At 39.9% G+C, this 20,520-nt stretch overlaps 1 protein-coding gene across 1 annotated transcript in view; it reads right to left on the bottom strand.

The window, feature by feature from the left end:
- slc6a11b (solute carrier family 6 member 11b) overlaps positions 1 to 13,708 on the bottom strand; it is an 85,279-nt gene extending 71,571 nt beyond the window's left edge. The window contains exons 1-2 of the mRNA XM_029692810.1: positions 13,295 to 13,708; positions 3,542 to 3,757 (exon numbers count right to left, since the gene is read on the bottom strand). Of these exons, the coding sequence (XP_029548670.1) occupies positions 3,542 to 3,743 (202 nt within the window). The 5' untranslated portion in view covers positions 3,744 to 3,757; positions 13,295 to 13,708. The remainder of the gene's footprint in view (positions 1 to 3,541; positions 3,758 to 13,294) is intronic.
- Positions 13,709 to 20,520: the final 6,812 nt, after the last annotated feature.

Raw genomic sequence — 20,520 nt, 5'->3', positions numbered from 1 at the left:
TAACACATTATGGGGCCCAGTTTCCCGGACACAGAAAAGGCCAAGTCCTTGGAGTAAGAAAAAAGCCATTTGAATGAAGATTATATATTGAAAGTACTAGAAGATTCTGTTTTTACAGTACATTTCATTAGGAACACAAAAGAGACAAATTGGGAGGGTATCTTTCTTGAATAAAGAAGGACGAGTGGTGTTCAAATCATATCAAATGTTATTGGTCACATGCACATGTTTAGCAGATGTTATTGAGGGTGTAGCGAAACGCTTGTTCACATATTAACCACTAGATTAACATATTACAGTAACTTTAACCCAACACCTGTAGGAGTTGTGGTGTTCACATATTAACCAGTAGATTAACATATTACAGTAACTTTAACCCAACACCTAGGAGTAGTGGTGTTCACATATTAACCACTAGATTAACATATTACAGTAAATTTAACCCAACACCTGTAGGAGTTGTGGTGTTCACATATTAAGCACTAGATTAACATATTACAGTAACTTTAACCCAACACCTGTAGGAGTTGTGGTGTTCACATATTAACCAGTAGATTAACATATTACAGTAACTTTAACCCAACACCTGTAGGAGTTGTGGTGTTCACGTATTAACCACTAGATTAACATATTACAGTAACTTTAACCCAACACCTGTAGGAGTTGTGGTGTTCACATATTAACCACTAGATTAACATATTACAGTAACTTTAACACCTGTAGGAGTTGTGATGTTCACATATTAACCACTAGATTAACATATTACAGTAACTTTAACACAACACCTGTAGGAGTAGTGGTGTTCACATATTAACCACTAGATTAACATATTACAGTAACTTTAACACAACACCTGTAGGAGTAGTGGTGTTCACATATTAACCACTAGATTAACATATTACAGTAACTTTAACACAACACCTGTAGGAGTAGTGGTGTTCACATTTTAACCACTAGATTAACATATTACAGTAACTTTAACCCAACACCTGTAGGAGTAGTGGTGTTCACATTTTAACCACTAGATTAACATATTACAGTAACTTCAACACAACACCTGTAGGAGTAGTGGTGTTCACATATTAACCACTAGATTAACATATTACAGTAACTTTAACACAACACCTGTAGGAGTAGTGGTGTTCACATTTTAACCACTAGATTAACATATTACAGTAACTTTAACCCAACACCTGTAGGAGTAGTGGTGTTCACATATTAACCACTAGATTAACATATTACAGTAACATTAACACCTGTAGGAGTAGTGGTGTTCACATATTAACCACTAGATTAACATATTACAGTAACTTTAACACAACACCTGTAGGAGTAGTGGTGTTCACATATTAACCACTAGATTAACATATTACAGTAACTTTAACACACACCTGTAGGAGTAGTGGTGTTCACATTTTAACCACTAGATTAACATATTACAGTAACTTTAACACAACACCTGTAGGAGTAGTGGTGTTCACATATTAACCACTAGATTAACATATTACAGTAACTTAAACACAACACCTGTAGGAGTAGTGGTGTTCACATTTTAACCACTAGATTAACATATTACATTAACTTTATCCCAACACCTGTAGGAGTAGTGGTGTTCACATTTTAACCACATGTCATTTTTATAACACAGTTAGGTATAAATCTCTTGGAAGTTGCGTCAACACAATTAATTCTCTTACCTCCTCCATTGTTTTATAACGGAGGTAGGGGAATATCTGACCTCCTATATTGTTATAACAGAGGTAGGGTAATATCTGACCTCCTCTGTTATAACAGAGGTAGGGGAATATCTGACCTCCTATATTGTTATAACAGAGGTAGGGGAATATCTGACCTCCTATATTGTTATAACAGAGGTAGGGGAATATCTGACCTCCTCTGTTGTTATAACGGAGGTAGGGGAATATCTGACCTCCTCTGTTGTTATAACGGAGGTAGGGGAATATCTGACCTCCTCTGTTATTATAACGGAGGTAGGGGAATATCTGACCTCCTCTGTTGTTATAACGGAGGTAGGGGAATATCTGACCTCCTCCATTGTTTTATAACAGAGGTAGGGGAATATCTGACCTCCTCCATTGTTTTATAACAGAGGTAGGGGAATATCTGACCTCCTCCATTGTTTTATAACAGAGGTAGGGGAATATCTGACCTCCTCCATTGTTTTATAACAGAGGTAGGGGAATATCTGACCTCCTCTGTTGTTATAACGGAGGTAGGGGAATATCTGACCTCCTCTGTTATTATAACAGAGGTAGGGGAATATCTGACCTCCTCTGTTATTATAACAGAGGTAGGGGAATATCTGACCTCCTCTGTTATTATAACAGAGGTAGGGGAATATCTGACCTCCTATATTGTTATAACAGAGGTAGGGGAATATCTGACCTCCTATATTGTTATAACAGAGGTAGGGGAATATCTGACCTCCTATGTTGTTTTATAACAGAGGTAGGGGAATATCTGACCTCCTATATTGTTATAACAGAGGTAGGGGAATATCTGACCTCCACCATTGTTTTATAACAGAGGTAGGGGAATATCTGACCTCCTATATTGTTATAACAGAGGTAGGGGAATATCTGACCTCCTCTGTTATTATAACAGAGGTAGGGGAATATCTGATCTCCTATATTGTTATAACAGAGGTAGGGGAATATCTGACCTCCTCCATTGTTTTATAACAGAGGTAGGGGAATATCTGACCTCCTCCATTGTTTTATAACAGAGGTAGGGGAATATCTGACCTCCACCATTGTTTTATAACAGAGGTAGGGGAATATCTGACCTCCTATATTGATATAACAGAGGTAGGGGAATATCTGACCTCCTATATTGTTATAACAGAGGTAGGGGAATATCTGACCTCCTCTGTTGTTATAACAGAGGTAGGGGAATATCTGACCTCCTCCATTGTTTTATAACAGAGGTAGGGGAATATCTGACCTCCTATGTTATTATAACAGAGGTAGGGGAATATCTGACCTCCTATATTGTTATAACAGAGGTAGGGGAATATCTGACCTCCTATATTGTTATAACAGAGGTAGGGGAATATCTGACCTCCTCTGTTGTTATAACAGAGGTAGGGGAATATCTGACCTCCTCCATAGTTATAACAGAGGTAGGGGAATATCTGACCTCCTATATTGTTATAACAGAGGTAGGGGAATATCTGACCTCCTCCATAGTTATAACAGAGGTAGGGGAATATCTGACCTCCTATATTGTTATAACAGAGGTAGGGGAATATCTGACCTCCTCTGTTGTTATAACGGAGGTAGGGTAATATCTGGCCTCCTCTGTTGTTATAACAACCCTATGATCTCTTGGATGAACAGCTAAAGTGTAGCGCGCACTCTTCGAATTATCTACAAGATGGTTGAATCAATGTCTTACCTCCTCCATTCTTATAACACAGGTAAGGGAACCGTCACGTAATGGCTTAGATGTTGGGTTGATAGTCTCAGGACCCAGGTTCCAGTCCCAGTCAAATATGCTATAATACAGTAGAATATCTTACCTCCTCCATTCTTGTAACACAGGTAGGGGAAGCGCCACACGTTTCCCAGCCCTATGATCTCTCCTGCCACCGACAGGACAAACTCAATCTTGTTGTTCCAGTGGCCCCTCTCGTTGACCGGTTTCTTGTCGTTGGCTGACTCGAAGTCCAGGGCGTCCTCTGGTTTGCCATTGATTACTGAGACTTTCTTCTCGCCTGTCATGGCGTTGCAACAGCCTGAAATGAAACTAATCGATTACACTCCTTCAATTAGATTAAACCTCTGGTTTAACGTTATACAGTGATATTTAGATTTTGAAGCATGTTGATGATGAGGCAGCTGAGAGAGGCGGCCGGGGACAGGGTAGAGTAAAGGAGAGTAGAGTTAGAGTAGAGTTAGAGTTAGAGTAGAGTAGAGCAGAGTTACAGTAGAGTTAAAGGAGAGTGGAGTAGAGCAGAGTAGAGTAGAGTAGAGTAGAGTTAGAGTAGAGTTAGAGTAGAGTTAAAGGAGAGTGGAGTAGAGCAGAGCAGAGTAGAGTAGAGTAGAGTAGAGTAGAGTAGAGTAGAGTTAGAGTAGAGTTAGAGTAGAGTTAAGTAGAGTTAAAGGAGAGTGGAGTAGAGTAGAGTAGAGTAGAGTAGAGTTAGAGTAGAGTAGAGTAGAGTAGAGTAGAGTAGAGTAGAGTAGAGTAGAGTAGAGTAGAGTAGAGTAGAGTAGGGTAGAGTAGAGTAGAGTAGAGTAGAGTTATAGTAGAGTAGAGTAGAGTAGAGTAGAGTAGAGTACAGTAGAGTAGAGTAGAGTTAGAGTAGAGTAGAGCAGAGTTAGAGTAGAGTAGAGTTAGAGTAGAGTAGAGCAGAGTAGAGTAGAGTTAAAGGAGAGTGGAGTAGAGTAGAGTAGAGTAGAGTAGAGTAGAGTAGGGTAGAGTAGAGTAGAGTAGAGTAGAGTAGAGTTATAGTACAGTAGAGTAGAGTAGAGTAGAGTAGAGTAGAGTAGAGTAGAGTACAGTAGAGTAGAGTTAGAGTAGAGTAGAGTAGAGTTAGAGTAGAGTAGAGTAGAGTAGAGTAGAGTAGAGTAGAGTAGAGTAGAGTTAGAGTAGAGTTAGAGTAGAGTAGAGTAGAGTAGAGTTATAGTGGAGTAGAGTAGAGTAGAGTAGAGTTAGAATAGAGTAGAGTTAGAGTAGAGTAGAGTAGAGTAGAGTAGAGTTAGAGTAGAGTTAGAGTAGACTAGAGTAGAGTAGAGTAGAGTAGAGTTAGAGTAGAGTAGAGTAGAGTAGAGTAGAGTAGAGTAGAGTAGAGTTAGAGTAGAGTAGAGTAGAGTAGAGTAGAGTAGAGTAGAGTAGAGTAGAGTAGAGTAGGGTAGAGTAGAGTAGAGTAGAGTAGAGTTATAGTAGAGTAGAGTAGAGTAGAGTAGAGTAGAGTAGAGTAGAGTACAGTAGAGTAGAGTAGAGTTAGAGTAGAGTAGAGCAGAGTTAGAGTAGAGTAGAGTTAGAGTAGAGTAGAGCAGAGTAGAGTAGAGTTAAAGGAGAGTGGAGTAGAGTAGAGTAGAGTAGAGTAGAGTAGAGTAGAGTAGGGTAGAGTAGAGTAGAGTAGAGTAGAGTAGAGTAGAGTTATAGTACAGTAGAGTAGAGTAGAGTAGAGTAGAGTAGAGTACAGTAGTAGAGTAGAGTAGAGTAGAGTAGAGTAGAGTAGAGTAGAGTAGAGTAGAGTAGAGTAGAGTAGAGTAGAGTAGAGTTAGAGTAGAGTTAGAGTAGAGTAGAGTAGAGTAGAGTTATAGTGGAGTAGAGTAGAGTAGAGTAGAGTTAGAATAGAGTAGAGTTAGAGTAGAGTAGAGTAGAGTAGAGTTAGAGTAGAGTTAGAGTAGAGTAGAGTAGAGTAGAGTAGAGTAGAGTTAGAGTAGAGTAGAGTAGAGTAGAGTAGAGTAGAGTAGAGTAGAGTAGAGTTAGAGTAGAGTAGAGTAGAGTAGAGTAGAGTAGAGTAGAGTAGAGTTAGAGTAGGTAGAGTAGAGTTAGAGTAGAGTAGAGTTAGAGTAGAGTAGAGTTAGAGTAGAGTAGAGTAGAGTTAGAGTAGAGTAGAGTTAGAGTAGAGTAGAGTTAGAGTAGAGTAGAGTAGAGTAGAGTAGAGTAGAGTAGAGTAGAGTTATAGTAGAGTAGAGTAGAGTAGAGTAGAGTAGAGTAGAGTAGAGTAGAGTAGAGTAGAGTAGAGTAGAGTAGAGTTAGAGTTAGAGTAGAGTAGAGTAGAGTAGAGTAGAGTAGAGTAGAGTTAGAGTAGAGTAGAGTTAGAGTAGAGTAGAGTAGAGTAGAGTAGAGTAGAGTAGAGTAGAGTAGAGTAGAGTTAGAGTAGAGTTAGAGTAGAGTAGAGTTATAGTAAAGTTAGAGTAGAGTAGAGTTAGAGTAGAGTAGAGTAGAGTAGAGTTAGAGTAGAGTAGAGTTAGAGTAGAGTAGAGTAGAGTAGAGTAGAGTAGAGTAGAGTAGAGTAGAGTAGAGTTAGAGTAGAGTAGAGTAGAGTAGAGTAGAGTAGAGTAGAGTAGAGTAGAGTAGAGTAGAGTAGAGTAGAGTAGAGTAGAGTAGAGTTAGAGTAGAGTAGAGTTAGAGTTAGAGTAGAGTAGAGTAGAGTAGAGTAGAGTAGAGTTAGAGTAGAGTTAGAGTAGAGTAGAGTACAGTAGAGTAGAGTAGAGTAGAGTTAGAGTAGAGTAGAGTAGAGTAGAGTAGAGTAGAGTAGAGTAGAGTAGAGTTAGAGTAGAGTAGAGTAGAGTAGAGTAGAGTAGAGTTAGAGTAGAGTAGAGTAGAGTAGAGTAGAGTTAGAGTAGAGTAGAGTAGAGTTAGAGTAGAGTAGAGTAGAGTAGAGTAGAGTAGAGTTAGAGTAGAGTAGAGTAGAGTAGAGTAGAGTAGAGTTATAGTAAAGTTAGAGTAGAGTAGAGTAGAGTAGAGTAGAGTTAGAGTAGAGTAGAGTAGAGTAGAGTAGAGTTAGAGTAGAGTAGAGTAGAGTAGAGTAGAGTTAGAGTAGAGTAGAGTAGAGTAGAGTAGAGTAGAGTAGAGTAGAGTAGAGTTAGAGTAGAGTAGAGTAGAGTAGAGTAGAGTTATAGTAAAGTTAGAGTAGAGTAGAGTAGAGTAGAGTAGAGTTATAGTAAAGTTAGAGTAGAGTAGAGTAGAGTAGAGTAGAGTAGAGTAGAGTTAGAGTAGAGTAGAGTTAGAGTAGAGTAGAGTAGAGTAGAGTAGAGTAGAGTTAGAGTAGAGTAGAGTAGAGTTAGAGTAGAGTAGAGTAGAGTAGTTAGAGTAGAGTTAGAGTAGAGTAGAGTAGAGTAGAGTAGAGTAGAGTAGAGTAGAGTTAGAGTAGAGTAGAGTTAGAGTAGAGTAGAGTAGAGTAGAGTAGAGTAGAGTAGAGTTAGAGTAGAGTAGAGTAGAGTAGAGTTAGAGTAGAGTAGAGTAGAGTATAGTAGAGTATAATAGAGTAGAGTAGAGTAGAGTAGAGTAGAGTAGAGTACAGTAGAGTAGAGTTAGAGTAGAGTAGAGTAGAGTAGAGTACAGTAGAGTAGAGTAGAGTTAGAGTAGAGTAGAGTATAATAGAGTAGAGTAGAGTAGAGTTAGAGTAGAGTTAGAGTAGTGTAGAGTAGAGTTAGAGTAGAGTAGAGTAGAGTAGAGTAGAGTTAGAGTAGAGTAGAGTAGAGTAGAGTACAGTAGAGTAGAGTTAGAGTAGAGTAGAGTTAGAGTAGAGTAGAGTAGAGTTGAGTAGAGTAGAGTAGAGTACAGTAGAGTTAGAGTAGAGTAGAGTAGAGTAGAGTAGAGTAGAGTAGAGTACAGTAGAGTAGAGTAGAGTAGAGTAGTGTAGAGTAGTTAGAGTAGAGTAGAGTAGAGTAGAGTAGAGTAGAGTAGAGTAGAGTAGAGTTAGAGTAGAGTAGAGTAGAGTAGAGTAGAGTAGAGTAGAGTAGAGTTAGAGTAGAGTAGTTAGAGTATAGTAGAGTAGAGTAGAGTAGAGTAGAGTAGAGTAGAGTAGAGTAGAGTTAGAGTAGAGTAGAGTAGAGTAGAGTAGAGTCCAGTAGAGTAGAGTAGAGTAGAGTAGTTAGAGTAGAGTAGAGTAGAGTAGAGTAGAGTAGAGTAGAGTAGAGTAGAGTAGAGTTATAGTAGAGTAGAGTAGAGTAGAGTAGAGTAGAGTAGAGTAGAGTACAGTAGAGTAGAGTAGAGTTAGAGTAGAGTAGAGCAGAGTTAGAGTAGAGTAGAGTTAGAGTAGAGTAGAGCAGAGTAGAGTAGAGTTAAAGGAGAGTGGAGTAGAGTAGAGTAGAGTAGAGTAGAGTAGGGTAGAGTAGAGTAGAGTAGAGTAGAGTAGAGTAGAGTAGAGTATAGTACAGTAGAGTAGAGTAGAGTAGAGTAGAGTAGAGTAGAGTACAGTAGAGTAGAGTTAGAGTAGAGTAGAGTAGAGTTAGAGTAGAGTAGAGTAGAGTAGAGTTAGAGTAGAGTAGAGTAGAGTTAGAGTAGAGTTAGAGTAGAGTAGAGTAGAGTAGAGTTATAGTGGAGTAGAGTAGAGTAGAGTAGAGTTAGAAATAGAGTTAGAGTTAGAGGTAGAGTAGAGTAGAGTAGAGTAGAGTTAGAGTAGAGTTAGAGTAGACTAGAGTAGAGTAGAGTAGAGTAGAGTAGAGTAGAGTTAGAGTAGAGTAGAGTAGTAGTTAGAGTACAGTAGAGTAGAGTAGAGTTAGAGTAGAGTAGAGTAGAGTAGAGTAGAGTTAGAGTAGAGTAGAGTAGAGTAGAGTAGAGTAGAGTTAGAGTAGAGTAGAGTTAGAGTTAGAGTAGAGTAGAGTAGAGTAGAGTAGAGTAGAGTAGAGTAGAGTTAGAGTAGAGTAGAGTACAGTAGAGTAGAGTAGAGTAGAGTAGAGTAGAGTAGAGTAGAGTAGAGTAGAGTAGAGTTAGAGTTAGAGTAGAGTAGAGTAGAGTAGAGTAGAGTTAGAGTAGAGTAGAGTAGAGTTAGAGTAGAGTTAGAGTAGAGTAGAGTAGAGTTAGAGTAGAGTAGAGTAGAGTAGAGTAGAGTTAGAGTAGAGTAGAGTAGAGTAGAGTAGAGTATAGTAAAGTTAGAGAGTAGAGTAGAAGTAGAGTAGAGTAGAGTTAGAGTAGGTTAGAGTAGAGTAGAGTTAGAGTAGAGTAGAGTATAGTAGAGTAGAGTAGAGTAGAGTAGAGTAGAGTTAGAGTAGAGTAGAGTAGAGTAGAGTAGAGTTAGAGTAGAGTAGTTAGAGTAGAGTAGAGTAGAGTAGAGTAGAGTAGAGTAGAGTAGAGTAGAGTTAGAGTAGAGTTAGAGTAGAGTAGAGTAGAGTAGAGTAGAGTAGAGTAGAGTAGAGTAGAGTAGAGTAGAGTAGAGTAGAGTAGTAGAGTAGAGTAGAGTAGAGTTAGAGTAGAGTAGAGTAGAGTAGAGTAGAGTAGAGTAGAGTAGAGTAGAGTTAGAGTAGAGTAGAGTAGAGTTAGAGTAGAGTAGAGTAGAGTAGTTAGAGTAGAGTTAGAGTAGAGTAGAGTAGAGTAGAGTAGAGTAGAGTAGAGTTAGAGTAGAGTAGAGTTAGAGTAGAGTAGAGTAGAGTAGAGTAGAGTAGAGTAGAGTTAGAGTAGAGTAGAGTAGAGTAGAGTTAGAGTAGAGTAGAGTAGAGTATAGTAGAGTATAATAGAGTAGAGTAGAGTAGAGTAGAGTAGAGTAGAGTACAGTAGAGTAGAGTTAGAGTAGAGTAGAGTAGAGTAGAGTAGAGTACAGTAGAGTAGAGTGAGTTAGAGAGAGTAGGTATAATAGAGGAGAGTAGAGTAGAGTAGGAGTTAGAGTAGAGTACAGTAGAGTTAGAGTACAGTAGTAGTTAGAGTACAGTAGTAGTTAGAGTACAGTAGTAGTTAGAGTACAGTAGAGTAGAGTAGAGTAGAGTAGAGTTAGAGTAGAGTAGAGTAGAGTAGAGTAGAGTAGAGTACAGTAGAGTTAGAGTAGAGTAGAGTAGAGTAGAGTAGAGTAGAGTAGAGTAGAGTAGAGTACAGTAGAGTAGAGTAGAGTAGAGTAGTGTAGAGTAGTTAGAGTAGAGTAGAGTAGAGTAGAGTAGAGTAGAGTAGAGTTAGAGTAGAGTAGAGTAGAGTAGAGTAGAGTAGAGTAGAGTAGCGTTCGGAGTAGAGTAGTTAGAGATAGTAGAGTAGAGTAGAGTAGGTAGAGTAGAGTAGAGTAGAGTTAGAGTAGAGTAGAGTAGAGTAGAGAGTACCCAGTAGGTAGAGTAGAGTAGAGTAGTTAGAGTAGAGTTAGAGTAGAGTAGAGTAGAGTAGAGTAGAGTAGAGTTATAGTAGAGTAGAGTAGAGTAGAGTAGAGTAGAGTAGAGTAGAGTACAGTAGAGTAGAGTAGAGTTAGAGTAGAGTAGAGCAGAGTTAGAGTAGAGTAGAGTTAGAGTAGAGTAGAGCAGAGTAGAGTAGAGTAAAGGAGAGTGGAGTAGAGTAGAGTAGAGTAGAGTAGAGTAGAGTAGAGTAGAGTAGAGTAGGGTAGAGTAGAGTAGAGTAGAGTAGAGTAGAGTAGAGTTATAGTACAGTAGAGTAGAGTAGAGTAGAGTAGAGTAGAGTAGAGTACAGTAGAGTAGAGTTAGAGTAGAGTTAGAGTAGAGTTAGAGTAGAGTAGAGTAGAGTAGAGTAGAGTAGAGTAGAGTAGAGTTAGAGTAGAGTTAGAGTAGAGTAGAGTAGAGTAGAGTTATAGTGGAGTAGAGTAGAGTAGAGTAGAGTTAGAATAGAGTAGAGTTAGAGTAGAGTAGAGTAGAGTAGAGTAGAGTTAGAGTAGAGTTAGAGTAGACTAGAGTAGAGTAGAGTATAGAGTAGGAGGTTAGAGTAGAGTAGAGTAGAGTAGAGTAGAGTAGAGTAGAGTAGAGTAGAGTTAGAGTAGAGTAGAGTAGAGTAGAGTAGAGTAGAGTAGAGTAGAGTAGAGTAGAGTAGAGTAGAGTAGAGTAGAGTAGAGTTAGAGTAGAGTAGAGTAGAGTAGAGTTAGAGTAGAGTAGAGTTAGGGGAGTAGAGTAGTAAGTAGAGTAGGTAGAGTAGAGTAGAGTAGAGTAGAGTAGAGTAGAGTTAGAGTAGAGTAGAGTAGAGTAGAGTAGAGTAGAGTAGAGTAGAGTAGAGTTAGAGTAGAGTAGAGTAGAGTTAGAGTAGAGTAGAGTAGAGTAGAGTAGAGTAGAGTTAGAGTAGAGTTAGATGAGTTAGAGTAGAGTAGAGTAGAGTAGAGTAGAGTAGAGTTAGAGTAGAGTTAGAGTAGAGTAGAGTAGAGTAGAGTAGAGTAGAGTTAGAGTAGAGTTAGAGTTAGAGTAGAGTTAGAGTAGAGTAGAGTTCTAGTAGAGTTAGTAGGTAGAGTAGAGTAGAGTAGAGTAGAGTAGAGTAGAGTTAGAGTAGAGTAGAGTAGAGTAGAGTAGAGTTAGAGTAGAGTAGAGTAGAGTAGAGTAGAGTAGAGTTAGAGTAGAGTAGAGTAGAGTAGAGTAGAGTAGAGTAGAGTAGAGTAGAGTAGAGTTAGAGTAGAGTAGAGTAGGTTAGAGTAGAGTAGAGTTAGAGTAGAGTAGAGTAGCGTAGAGTAGAGTTAGAGTAGAGTTAGAGTAGAGTAGAGTAGAGTAGAGTAGAGTAGAGTAGAGTTAGAGTAGAGTAGAGTAGAGTAGAGTAGAGTAGAGTAGAGTAGAGTTAGAGTTAGAGTAGAGTAGAGTAGAGTAGAGTAGAGTAGAGTAGAGTTAGAGTAGAGTAGAGTAGAGTTAGAGTAGAGTAGAGTAGAGTTAGAGTAGAGTAGAGTAGAGTAGAGTAGAGTTAGAGTAGAGTAGAGTAGAGTAGAGTAGAGTTATAGTAAAGTTAGAGTAGAGTAGAGTAGAGTAGAGTAGAGTTAGAGTAGAGTAGAGTAGAGTTAGAGTAGAGTAGAGTTAGAGTAGAGTAGAGTAGAGTAGAGTAGAGTTAGAGTAGAGTAGAGTAGAGTAGAGTAGAGTAGAGTAGAGTAGAGTAGAGTAGAGTAGAGTAGAGTAGAGTAGAGTTAGAGTTAGAGTAGAGTAGAGTAGAGTAGAGTAGAGTTAGAGTTAGAGTAGAGTAGAGTAGAGTAGAGTTATAGTAAAGTTAGAGTAGAGTAGAGTAGAGTAGAGTTAGAGTAGAGTAAGTTAGAGTAGAGTAGAGTAGAGTAGAGTAGAGTAGAGTAGAGTAGAGTAGAGTAGAGTAGAGTAGGTAGAGTAGAGTTAGAGTAGAGTAGAGTAGAGTAGAGTAGAGTTAGAGTAGAGTTTAGTAGGTAGAGTAGAGTAGATGTAGGTAGAGTAGAGTTAGAGTAGAGTAGAGTAGAGTAGAGTAGAGTAGAGTAGAGTAGAGTAGAGTAGAGTTAGAGTAGAGTAGAGTAGAGTAGAGTAGAGTAGAGTAGAGTAGAGTAGAGTAGAGTAGAGTAGAGTTAGAGTAGAGTAGAGTAGAGTATAGTAGAGTATAATAGAGTAGAGTAGAGTAGAGTAGAGTAGAGTAGAGTACAGTAGAGTAGAGTTAGAGTAGAGTAGAGTAGAGTAGAGTAGAGTACAGTAGAGTAGAGTAGAGTTAGAGTAGAGTAGAGTATAATAGAGTAGAGTAGAGTAGAGTTAGAGTAGAGTTAGAGTAGTGTAGAGTAGAGTTAGAGTAGAGTAGAGTAGAGTAGAGTAGAGTTAGAGTAGAGTAGAGTAGAGTACAGTAGAGTAGAGTTAGAGTAGAGTAGAGTTAGAGTAGAGTAGAGTAGAGTAGAGTAGAGTAGAGTAGAGTACAGTAGAGTTAGAGTAGAGTAGAGTAGAGTAGAGTAGAGTAGAGTACAGTAGAGTAGAGTAGAGTAGTGTAGAGTAGTTAGAGTAGAGTAGAGTAGAGTAGAGTAGAGTAGAGTAGAGTAGAGTAGAGTTAGAGTAGAGTAGAGTAGAGTAGAGTAGAGTAGAGTAGAGTAGAGTAGAGTTAGAGTAGAGTAGTTAGAGTATAGTAGAGTAGAGTAGAGTAGAGTAGAGTAGAGTAGAGTAGAGTAGAGTTAGAGTAGAGTAGAGTAGAGTAGAGTAGAGTCCAGTAGAGTAGAGTAGAGTAGAGTAGTTAGAGTAGAGTAGAGTAGAGTAGAGTAGAGTAGAGTAGAGTAGAGTAGAGTAGAGTAGAGTTCCACCACTTTAGGATGACACTGGGTGACTGGGAGTCTTCGACTACAATCACAGGAAATTACACTAGAGATTTGTCTGACATGCAGTTACACGGGGGTCTCCACAACCTACAAGAACCTCAACTTAAGCCCTGTTACAAAATGTGTATGATATTTTTTTATTTTTTATTTCACCTTTATTTAACCAGGTAGGCAATTTGAGAACAAGTTCTAATTTACAATTGCGACCTGGCCAAGAATAAAGCAAAGCAGTTCGACAACATACAACAACACAGAGTTACACATGGAGTAAAACAAACATACAGTCAATAATACAGTAGAAAAATAAGTCTATATACAATGTGAGCAAATGAGGTGAGATAAGGGAGGTAAAGGCAAAAGGCCATGGTGACAAATTAAATACAATATAGCAAGTAAAACACTGGACTGGTAGATTTGAATATAGTTTATAATAAAGGACATTCAAATGATAAAATAGAGCAGTGTCGTCAATCATGAGGTCCCCCAATGCAACAATCTTCTCTCCAATTAGGAACAGCATGACACAATTGAATTTACGTGTGACAAAGTAACGAGCGCAAAAACGACACATCATTCAACTCTTACAAGTGATGATAAAAAAATCATGATTCGTATCGACCCCAGCCTTCCCCCTTCGTCTAGTGGATGAAAGATATAAGCATAAATACTCACCGACACACTGTAGGTTATATGGTGAACCGCTCAGTGGCTTTAGATTCTAACAAGAGGAGGAGAGAAGAAGAAAAAAGAAAGTTCTGGATGTTTTTTACCGCCGTTAGTTGAATGTGGTTGTTTTTTTGTTTTGTCTCCGTCTATATAAAGGAAGATTCCGGTTTATCCGACTGCGGTAGATATCTCGTACCAGGCTCGCGCTGGATAGGAACTGCGCTGCCGGTGGGTCATGCGCGCGATGTGATCTCCTAACGCCTCCGGTTGGACAGAAGCCACGAGGTAACCGTAACCAACACAGCAGCGGTGTTTCACACACCATTGTAAACTCACGCTACCCAGAGCACAGGGGGTAAAAGGGAGGGGGACGGAGTCACGAAGACCAAAGGAAAGATAACCAGGCTGAACAAATAAAGAGGAAAAAGTTATAGCTCACCGACTCAGAGAGTGTGAGGTTTTATTCTGGGTGTGTGTTGTTGTTGTTGTTGAGCAATTGTTGGCAAACAATCTATTCGAGACCTGGATAGATCTATAGAGGGGTTTTTTGTTGTTGAGAAAAAACAGATTCTACCATCATGTGCACAGTAGACTGCATGGATATTTTAATGGTTTCAGTGCTTCGTGTGTAATAAGTAACATGTCAACCATCATAACTGCATGTTTCCGTAACATGTGGTCACTACAGTAGCAAAAGTGACAAATCGTCATAAACTTTTATTCCATTTAATGTCAAGTTCTTGCTTTAAAAACAGAATGAACACTCAAAAAAAGTTAGACTAGGTATTCTGATGACTTCAAAAAAATGTGTTTTTCCAAACAGGTGGATTAAACTTTTTTGACAAAACTAGTTGAACAAAGTGGAAATAATCAATATTGTACAGATCAATGACCTACAAGTAGAGAAATGTTACAGATATATCATAATATTTTGCTCAAAACACAGTTATTTAGTAGTTATAAATAGGTAAAAAATCATTTTTACCTTGGTTAAGGGGTGTTGGGAAGGAACGTCGAACCTAAAGAGCGGATGAATGGGAATGATGAGAATTAAAGGAATTTACGGGGTACAAGTGACTATTTTGCCGAATCCACTTGATCACCAGGGAAATGTCAAGGGAAGGAAGGAAAGTCGAACCTAAAGAGTTAGAGGCCATTGATTTATGAATTGATGTCAGTGTTTGTTGCGTCCCAAATGGCACCCTAATCCCTTTTATAGTGCACTACATTGGACCAGTGTCCATGAGGCTCTGGTCAAAAGGAGTGCACTATATAGGGAACGGAGAGGGGCATTTGGGATACAGACAGGGGTTCAGGCAGCATACAAACAACCGACCTGTTGTGCCTCCAAGTTCGTCTAGGCAACACACACATTCCTTAAAAGGGAATTTCTGCAACGATATATAGTCATTACTATATTAGCAACATTATCTTTTTGATCATTAACATCAACAATTATCCAAACCACAAGCTAGAACGAGGAGAATTTTCATTTCACTGGTAGAATCGGGAAAGTTTCGACTTCCTGTGTATTCGTCTGCTCATAGTGAAAAACAAAGCCTGGCATTCATAGCAAATGCAGCTACTGCCCCGCTTGGTAGCTGGGGCATGCCCACAAAACTTGGTCTTTTCATTCATGCAGATACCCACTAGGTAACTTGATGGCTTTGTTTACTTTGAACGACCAACGCAATCTCAGAACTAGAGGTCGACCGATTATGCTTTTTCAACGCCGATACCGATTCCGATTATTGGAGGACCAAAAAAGCCGATACCGATTAATCAGCCTTTTTTTAAATTTTTATAATGACAATTACAACAATAATGAATGAACACTTATTTTAACTTAATATAATACATCAATAAAATCAATTTAGCCTCAAATAAATAATGAAACATGTTCAATTTGGTTTAAATAATGCAAAAACAAAGTGTTGGAGAAGAAAGTAAAAGTGCAATATGTGCCATGTGTAACAGCAGTCTTCAAGAATGGACCAAGGCGCAGCGGGAATGTGGATACTCATAGTTTAATTCAAAGAGAGTAAAGCATCCACAGTGAAAAAACAATAAACAAGACAGCAACAGTTTTACAGGCTAACTAACCGCAGTGCAAAAACAACTACCCACAAACCCCAAAGAAAAACACACACTACTATATAGGACTCCCAATCAAAGGCAACTCAACACACCTGCCTTCAATTGGGAGTCCCAATCACCCACACAACATTTAACACACACAAACCCCCTGCCACATCCTGACCAAAACTAACACAATTACGCCCTCTGCTGGTCAGGACGTGACACCATGTAAGAAAGCTAACGTTTAAGTGCCTTGCTCAGAACATGGGAACATATGAAAGCTGGTGGTTCCTTTTAACATGAGTCTTCAATATTCCCAGGTAAGAGGTTTTAGGTTGTAGTTATTATAGGAATTATACGACTATTTCTCTCTATACGATTTGTATTTCACATACCTTTGACCATTGGATGTTCTTATAGGCACTTTAGTATTGCCAGTGTAACAGTATAGCTTCCGTCCCTCTCCTCGCTCCTACCTGGGCTCGAACCAGGAACACATCGACAACAGCCACCCTCAAAGCAGCGTTACCCATGTAGAGCAAGGGGAACAACCACTCCCAAGTCTCAGAGCGAGTGACGTTTGAAACGCTATTAGCACGCACCCCGCGCATCTGTTACACCAGCCTAATCTTGGGAGTTGATAGGCTTGAAGTCATAAACAGCGCAATGCTTGAAGCATTGCTAAGAGCTGCTGGCAAAACGCACAAAAATGCTGTTTGAATGAATGCTTACGAGCCTGCTGGTGCCTACCACCGCTCAGTCAGACTGCTCTATCAAATCATAGACTTAATTATAATATAATAAAGACACAGGAATACGAGCCTTAGGTCATTAATATGGTCGAATCCGGAAACTATCATCTCGAAAACAAAACGTTTATTCTTTCAGTGAAATACGGAACCGTTCCGTATTTTATCTAACTGGTGGCATCCCTAAGTCTAAATATTCCTGTTACATTGCACAACCTTCAATGTTATGTCATAATTACGTACAATTCTGGCAAATTAGTTCGCAACGAGCCAGGCGGCCCAAACTCTACCCTGACTCTGAGTGCAATGAACGCCAGAGAAGTGACACAATTTCACCTGGTTAATATTGCCTGCTAACCTGGATTTATTTTAGCTAAATATGCAGGTTTAAAAATATATACTTCTGTGTATTGATTTTAAGAAAGGCACTGATGTTTATGGTTAGGTACAGTCGTGCAACGATTGTGCTTTTTTCGCAAATGCGCTTTTGTTAAATCATCCCCCATTTGGCGAAGTTGGCTGTCTTTGTTAGGAAGAAATTGTAACGTGGGTCGTCTAAAGGGGACCAAGGCGCAGCGTTTGAAGTGAAGTGCTCATATCTACTTTTAATGAATATACTTAAACAAAACAACAAAACGACCGACAACAGTTCCGTCAGGTGACATACACTAAACAGAAAACAACTACCCACAAAAACCCAGGAAGAAAAACCCCTACTTAAATATGACCTCCAATCAGAGGCAACGAGGATCAGCTGCCTCCAATTGGAGATCAACCCCAAACAATCCCAACGTAGAAATAGAAAAACTAGACCTTAAACATAGAAATAGAAAACATAGAATACCCAAAACACCCCCTGTCACGCCCTGACCTACTCTACTATAGAAAATGACATCTTACTAGGGTCAGGACGTCACAGAAATAGTCTTCACACTGCATATACCCTGACTCTGTTGCAAGAGGTGACACATTTTCCCTTTAAAATAAATTCATGTTAGCAGGCAATATTAACTAAATATGCAGGTTTAAAAATATATACTTGTGTATTGATTTTAAGAAAGACATTTATGTTTATGGTTAGGTACATGTTGGAGCAACGACAGTCCTTTTTCGCGAATGCGCACCGCATCGATTATATGCAACGCAGGACAGGCTAGATAAACTAGTAATATCATCAACCATGTGTAGTCAACTAGTGATTATGATTGATTGATTGATTGTTTTTTATAAGATAAGCAACTTAGCCTTGGTTTCTTACTGCATACGCATAACAGGCAGGCTCCTCGTGGAGTGCAATGTAAAGCAGGTGGTTAGAGCGTTGGACTAGTAAGGTTGCAAGATTGAATCCCGAGCTGACAAGGTAAAAATCTATCGTTCTGCCCCTGAACAAGGCAGTTAACCCACCGTCATTGAAAATAAGGCCGTCATTGAAAATAAGACTTTGTTCTTAACTGACTTGCCTAGTTAAATAAAGGTGTACATTTGTATTTATTTAAAATAAATAAATGTTTAAAAAAAAAAATTGGCAAATCGGTGTCCAAAAATACCGATTACCGATTGTTATGAAAACTTGAAATCGACCCTAATTAATCGGCCATTCCGATTAATCGGTCGACCTCTACTCAGAACATCTCTAGGCAGGGGGCCTCCCAAGTGGCGCAGTGGTCTAAGGCACTGCATCACAGTGCTCGAGGTGTCACTACAGACCTGGGTTCAATCCCAGGCTGTCGCAGCCGGCTGCAACTGGGAGACACATGAGGTGATGCAAAAGTTTTCCTGGTTAGGGGAGGGCTTGGTGGGCCGGGATGTCCCTCTCCCATCGTGCTCTAGTGACTCCTTGTGGCAGGCCGGGAGCATGCGTGCTGACTTTCAGTTGCCAGTTGTACGGTGTTTCCTCCGACCACATTGCTGCATCTGGCTTCCAGGTTAAGTGAGCAGTGTGTCAAGAAGAAGTGCAGCTTGGCAGGGTTGTGTTTCAGAGGACGCATGGTTCTTTACCTCTCCTGAGTCCGTATGGGAGTTGCAGAGATAGGACAAGACTTTAACTATCAATTGGGGAGAAAAAAGAAAAAGTACAAAAGAAAAAAAAGAAAATAACATCAAAAAATATTTTGAAAACGTTTGTTTTTCACTAACGTTTGTCATCATTTGCACATCTATGTCTGATTTGATTCATTAGAATCCCTGTTAGACACCGTTGCTGGAGACATCTAGTCTTACTGGGGTCCGATACATAACAAAAAATACATTACAAACAAAAGACTTTACAATTTACATTTAAAAACATTGACATATAGTGTGTGTGTGTGTGTATGTGTGTCTGTGTATGTGTCTATCAGTTACACATATATATCAGCACATACATACAACAATTAGGTCACACACACACACACCACACACACACACACACACAGGCGTTGGGCCGTGAGGCGTTGCTTTATTTGTTGTTTTAACCAGGTTTGTTGTTCACCTGCACTAAATAAGATGGAAAGGAGTTCCATAAACTCATGGCTCTGTATAATACTGTACGTTTCCTTGAATTTGTTCTGGACCTGGGAACTGTGAAACAGTGGAGGCTCCTCAGAGGAGGAAAGGGAGGACCATCCTCTTCAGTGAATTTCATAAACATTTCAATAGTGAAACATTTCAAAAGTGATCCTTTTTAGATTAAACTATACTAAATATATTCACGTCACCAAATAATTGATTAAAACACACTATTTTGCAGTGAAGGTCTACAGTAGCCTCAACAGCACTCTGTAGGGTAGCACCATGGTGTAGCCGGAGGACAGCTAGCTTCCAACCTCCTCTGGGTACATTGACTTCAATACAAAACCTAGGAGGCTCATGGTTCTCACCTCCTTCCATAGACTTACACAGTAATTATTACAACTTCCGGAGGACGTCCTCTAACATATAAGAGCTCTTGCAGCATGAACTGACATGTTGTCCACCCAATCAAAGGATCAGAGAATGAATCTAGTACTGAAAGCATCAGCAACAGCTAGCTAGCACTGCAGGTATAAAATGTGGTGAGTGGTTGACTCAAAGAGAGAGAAAGACAATAGTTGAGCAGTTTTGAACAAAAAGCAGAAGCAAGAGTTGGAGAGAGAGAGAGAGAGATCTATATTTGGCTGTATATATTTTTTTGCTTTCACTTTCACTTCGCTGATTGCAGCTAGCTAGTTGTTTAGCCTACTCAAACATACTCACCCGGCTCAAACAGAGAGGGATGCTATGTTAGCTAGCTGGCTATGGCTATCCAACACTGAAACTCTTCCAAGTCAAGGTAAGCTTTTGGTTGTATTCATTTATTGCTCCCGGGGCCCTCCGGCAGAACTGCTAAACTGCTTTCTGACTGTACACTGTACTGCAGCCGGTTCGTCGGTTTCCCATGCCTTGGCAGGTTCGACGGGTTCCCATGCCTAAGCTGACTCGACGGGTTTCCATACCTCAGCGGGCTCGACAGGTTGCCAAGCCGGGGACGGGGTACTGTCAGGTATGCTCCCTCTCCGGCGCTCTAGGTCGCCATCCTCCTGCACCTCAGCTGGATCAACAGGTTCCCACACCTTAGCAGAGGTGACCGGTCCGCTCCTGATCCCCAGGATCGTCGTCGGCGTCCTGTGGCTGGAGCCGCGTGTCGGGGACGGGGTACTGTCACCTGTGCTCCCTCTCCGGCCTCTAGGTCACCAGGCTGCTCGTTATGACGCACACCTGTCACCATCGTTACGCGCATTATGACACTCACCCGGACTCCATCACCTCCTTGATTACCTGCCCTTTATATGTCACTCCCTTTGCTTCCTTCCCCAGGCGTTATTGTTTCTGTTTCAGTTTCCTGTCTGTGCGTTGTTCGTGTTTCTTGTTTTGTATTATGTTTTCTATCATTTATTTAAACACTCACTACCCTGAACTTTCTTCCTGACTCTCAGTGCACACGTTACAGAAGGTTTGGCTTGGAAAAGTTTTTTTCAACTGGACACAGGCAGCTGATGTGTTGAAGTCCACAAGCGAAGGGAAAAGCTGAGAGGAGGAGAACGCATAGATAGTAGCGAGAAGGAATTATATATACAACGAGGAAAGTGATCATACATTAAAATGTTACTAATAAAAAAACAAGAAGTGACTCAGTCAGTCTTCCCTCAACTCTTAGCCAAGAGAGATAGGCATGCATAGAATTAATATTAGCCCTCAGAATAGCAAGTCTTCCCTCATTAATCGAGACAGGTGGGTGTCCACATAAATCGAGACAGGTGGGTGTCCACATAAATCGAGACAGGTGGGTGTCCACATTAATCGAGACAGGTGGATGTCCACATTAATCGATACAGGTGCGTACACTTTGTTGGATTACTTCATTTTTTAAAAAATAACCTTAAGTATTTTCTCAATTCAAACGGAGCT

The sequence above is a fragment of the Salmo trutta genome, chromosome 16, assembly GCF_901001165.1.
Source record: "Salmo trutta chromosome 16, fSalTru1.1, whole genome shotgun sequence".
In the NCBI taxonomy this organism is placed as follows: domain Eukaryota; kingdom Metazoa; phylum Chordata; class Actinopteri; order Salmoniformes; family Salmonidae; genus Salmo; species Salmo trutta.
This window is presented reverse-complemented; position numbering and strand designations above follow the sequence as displayed.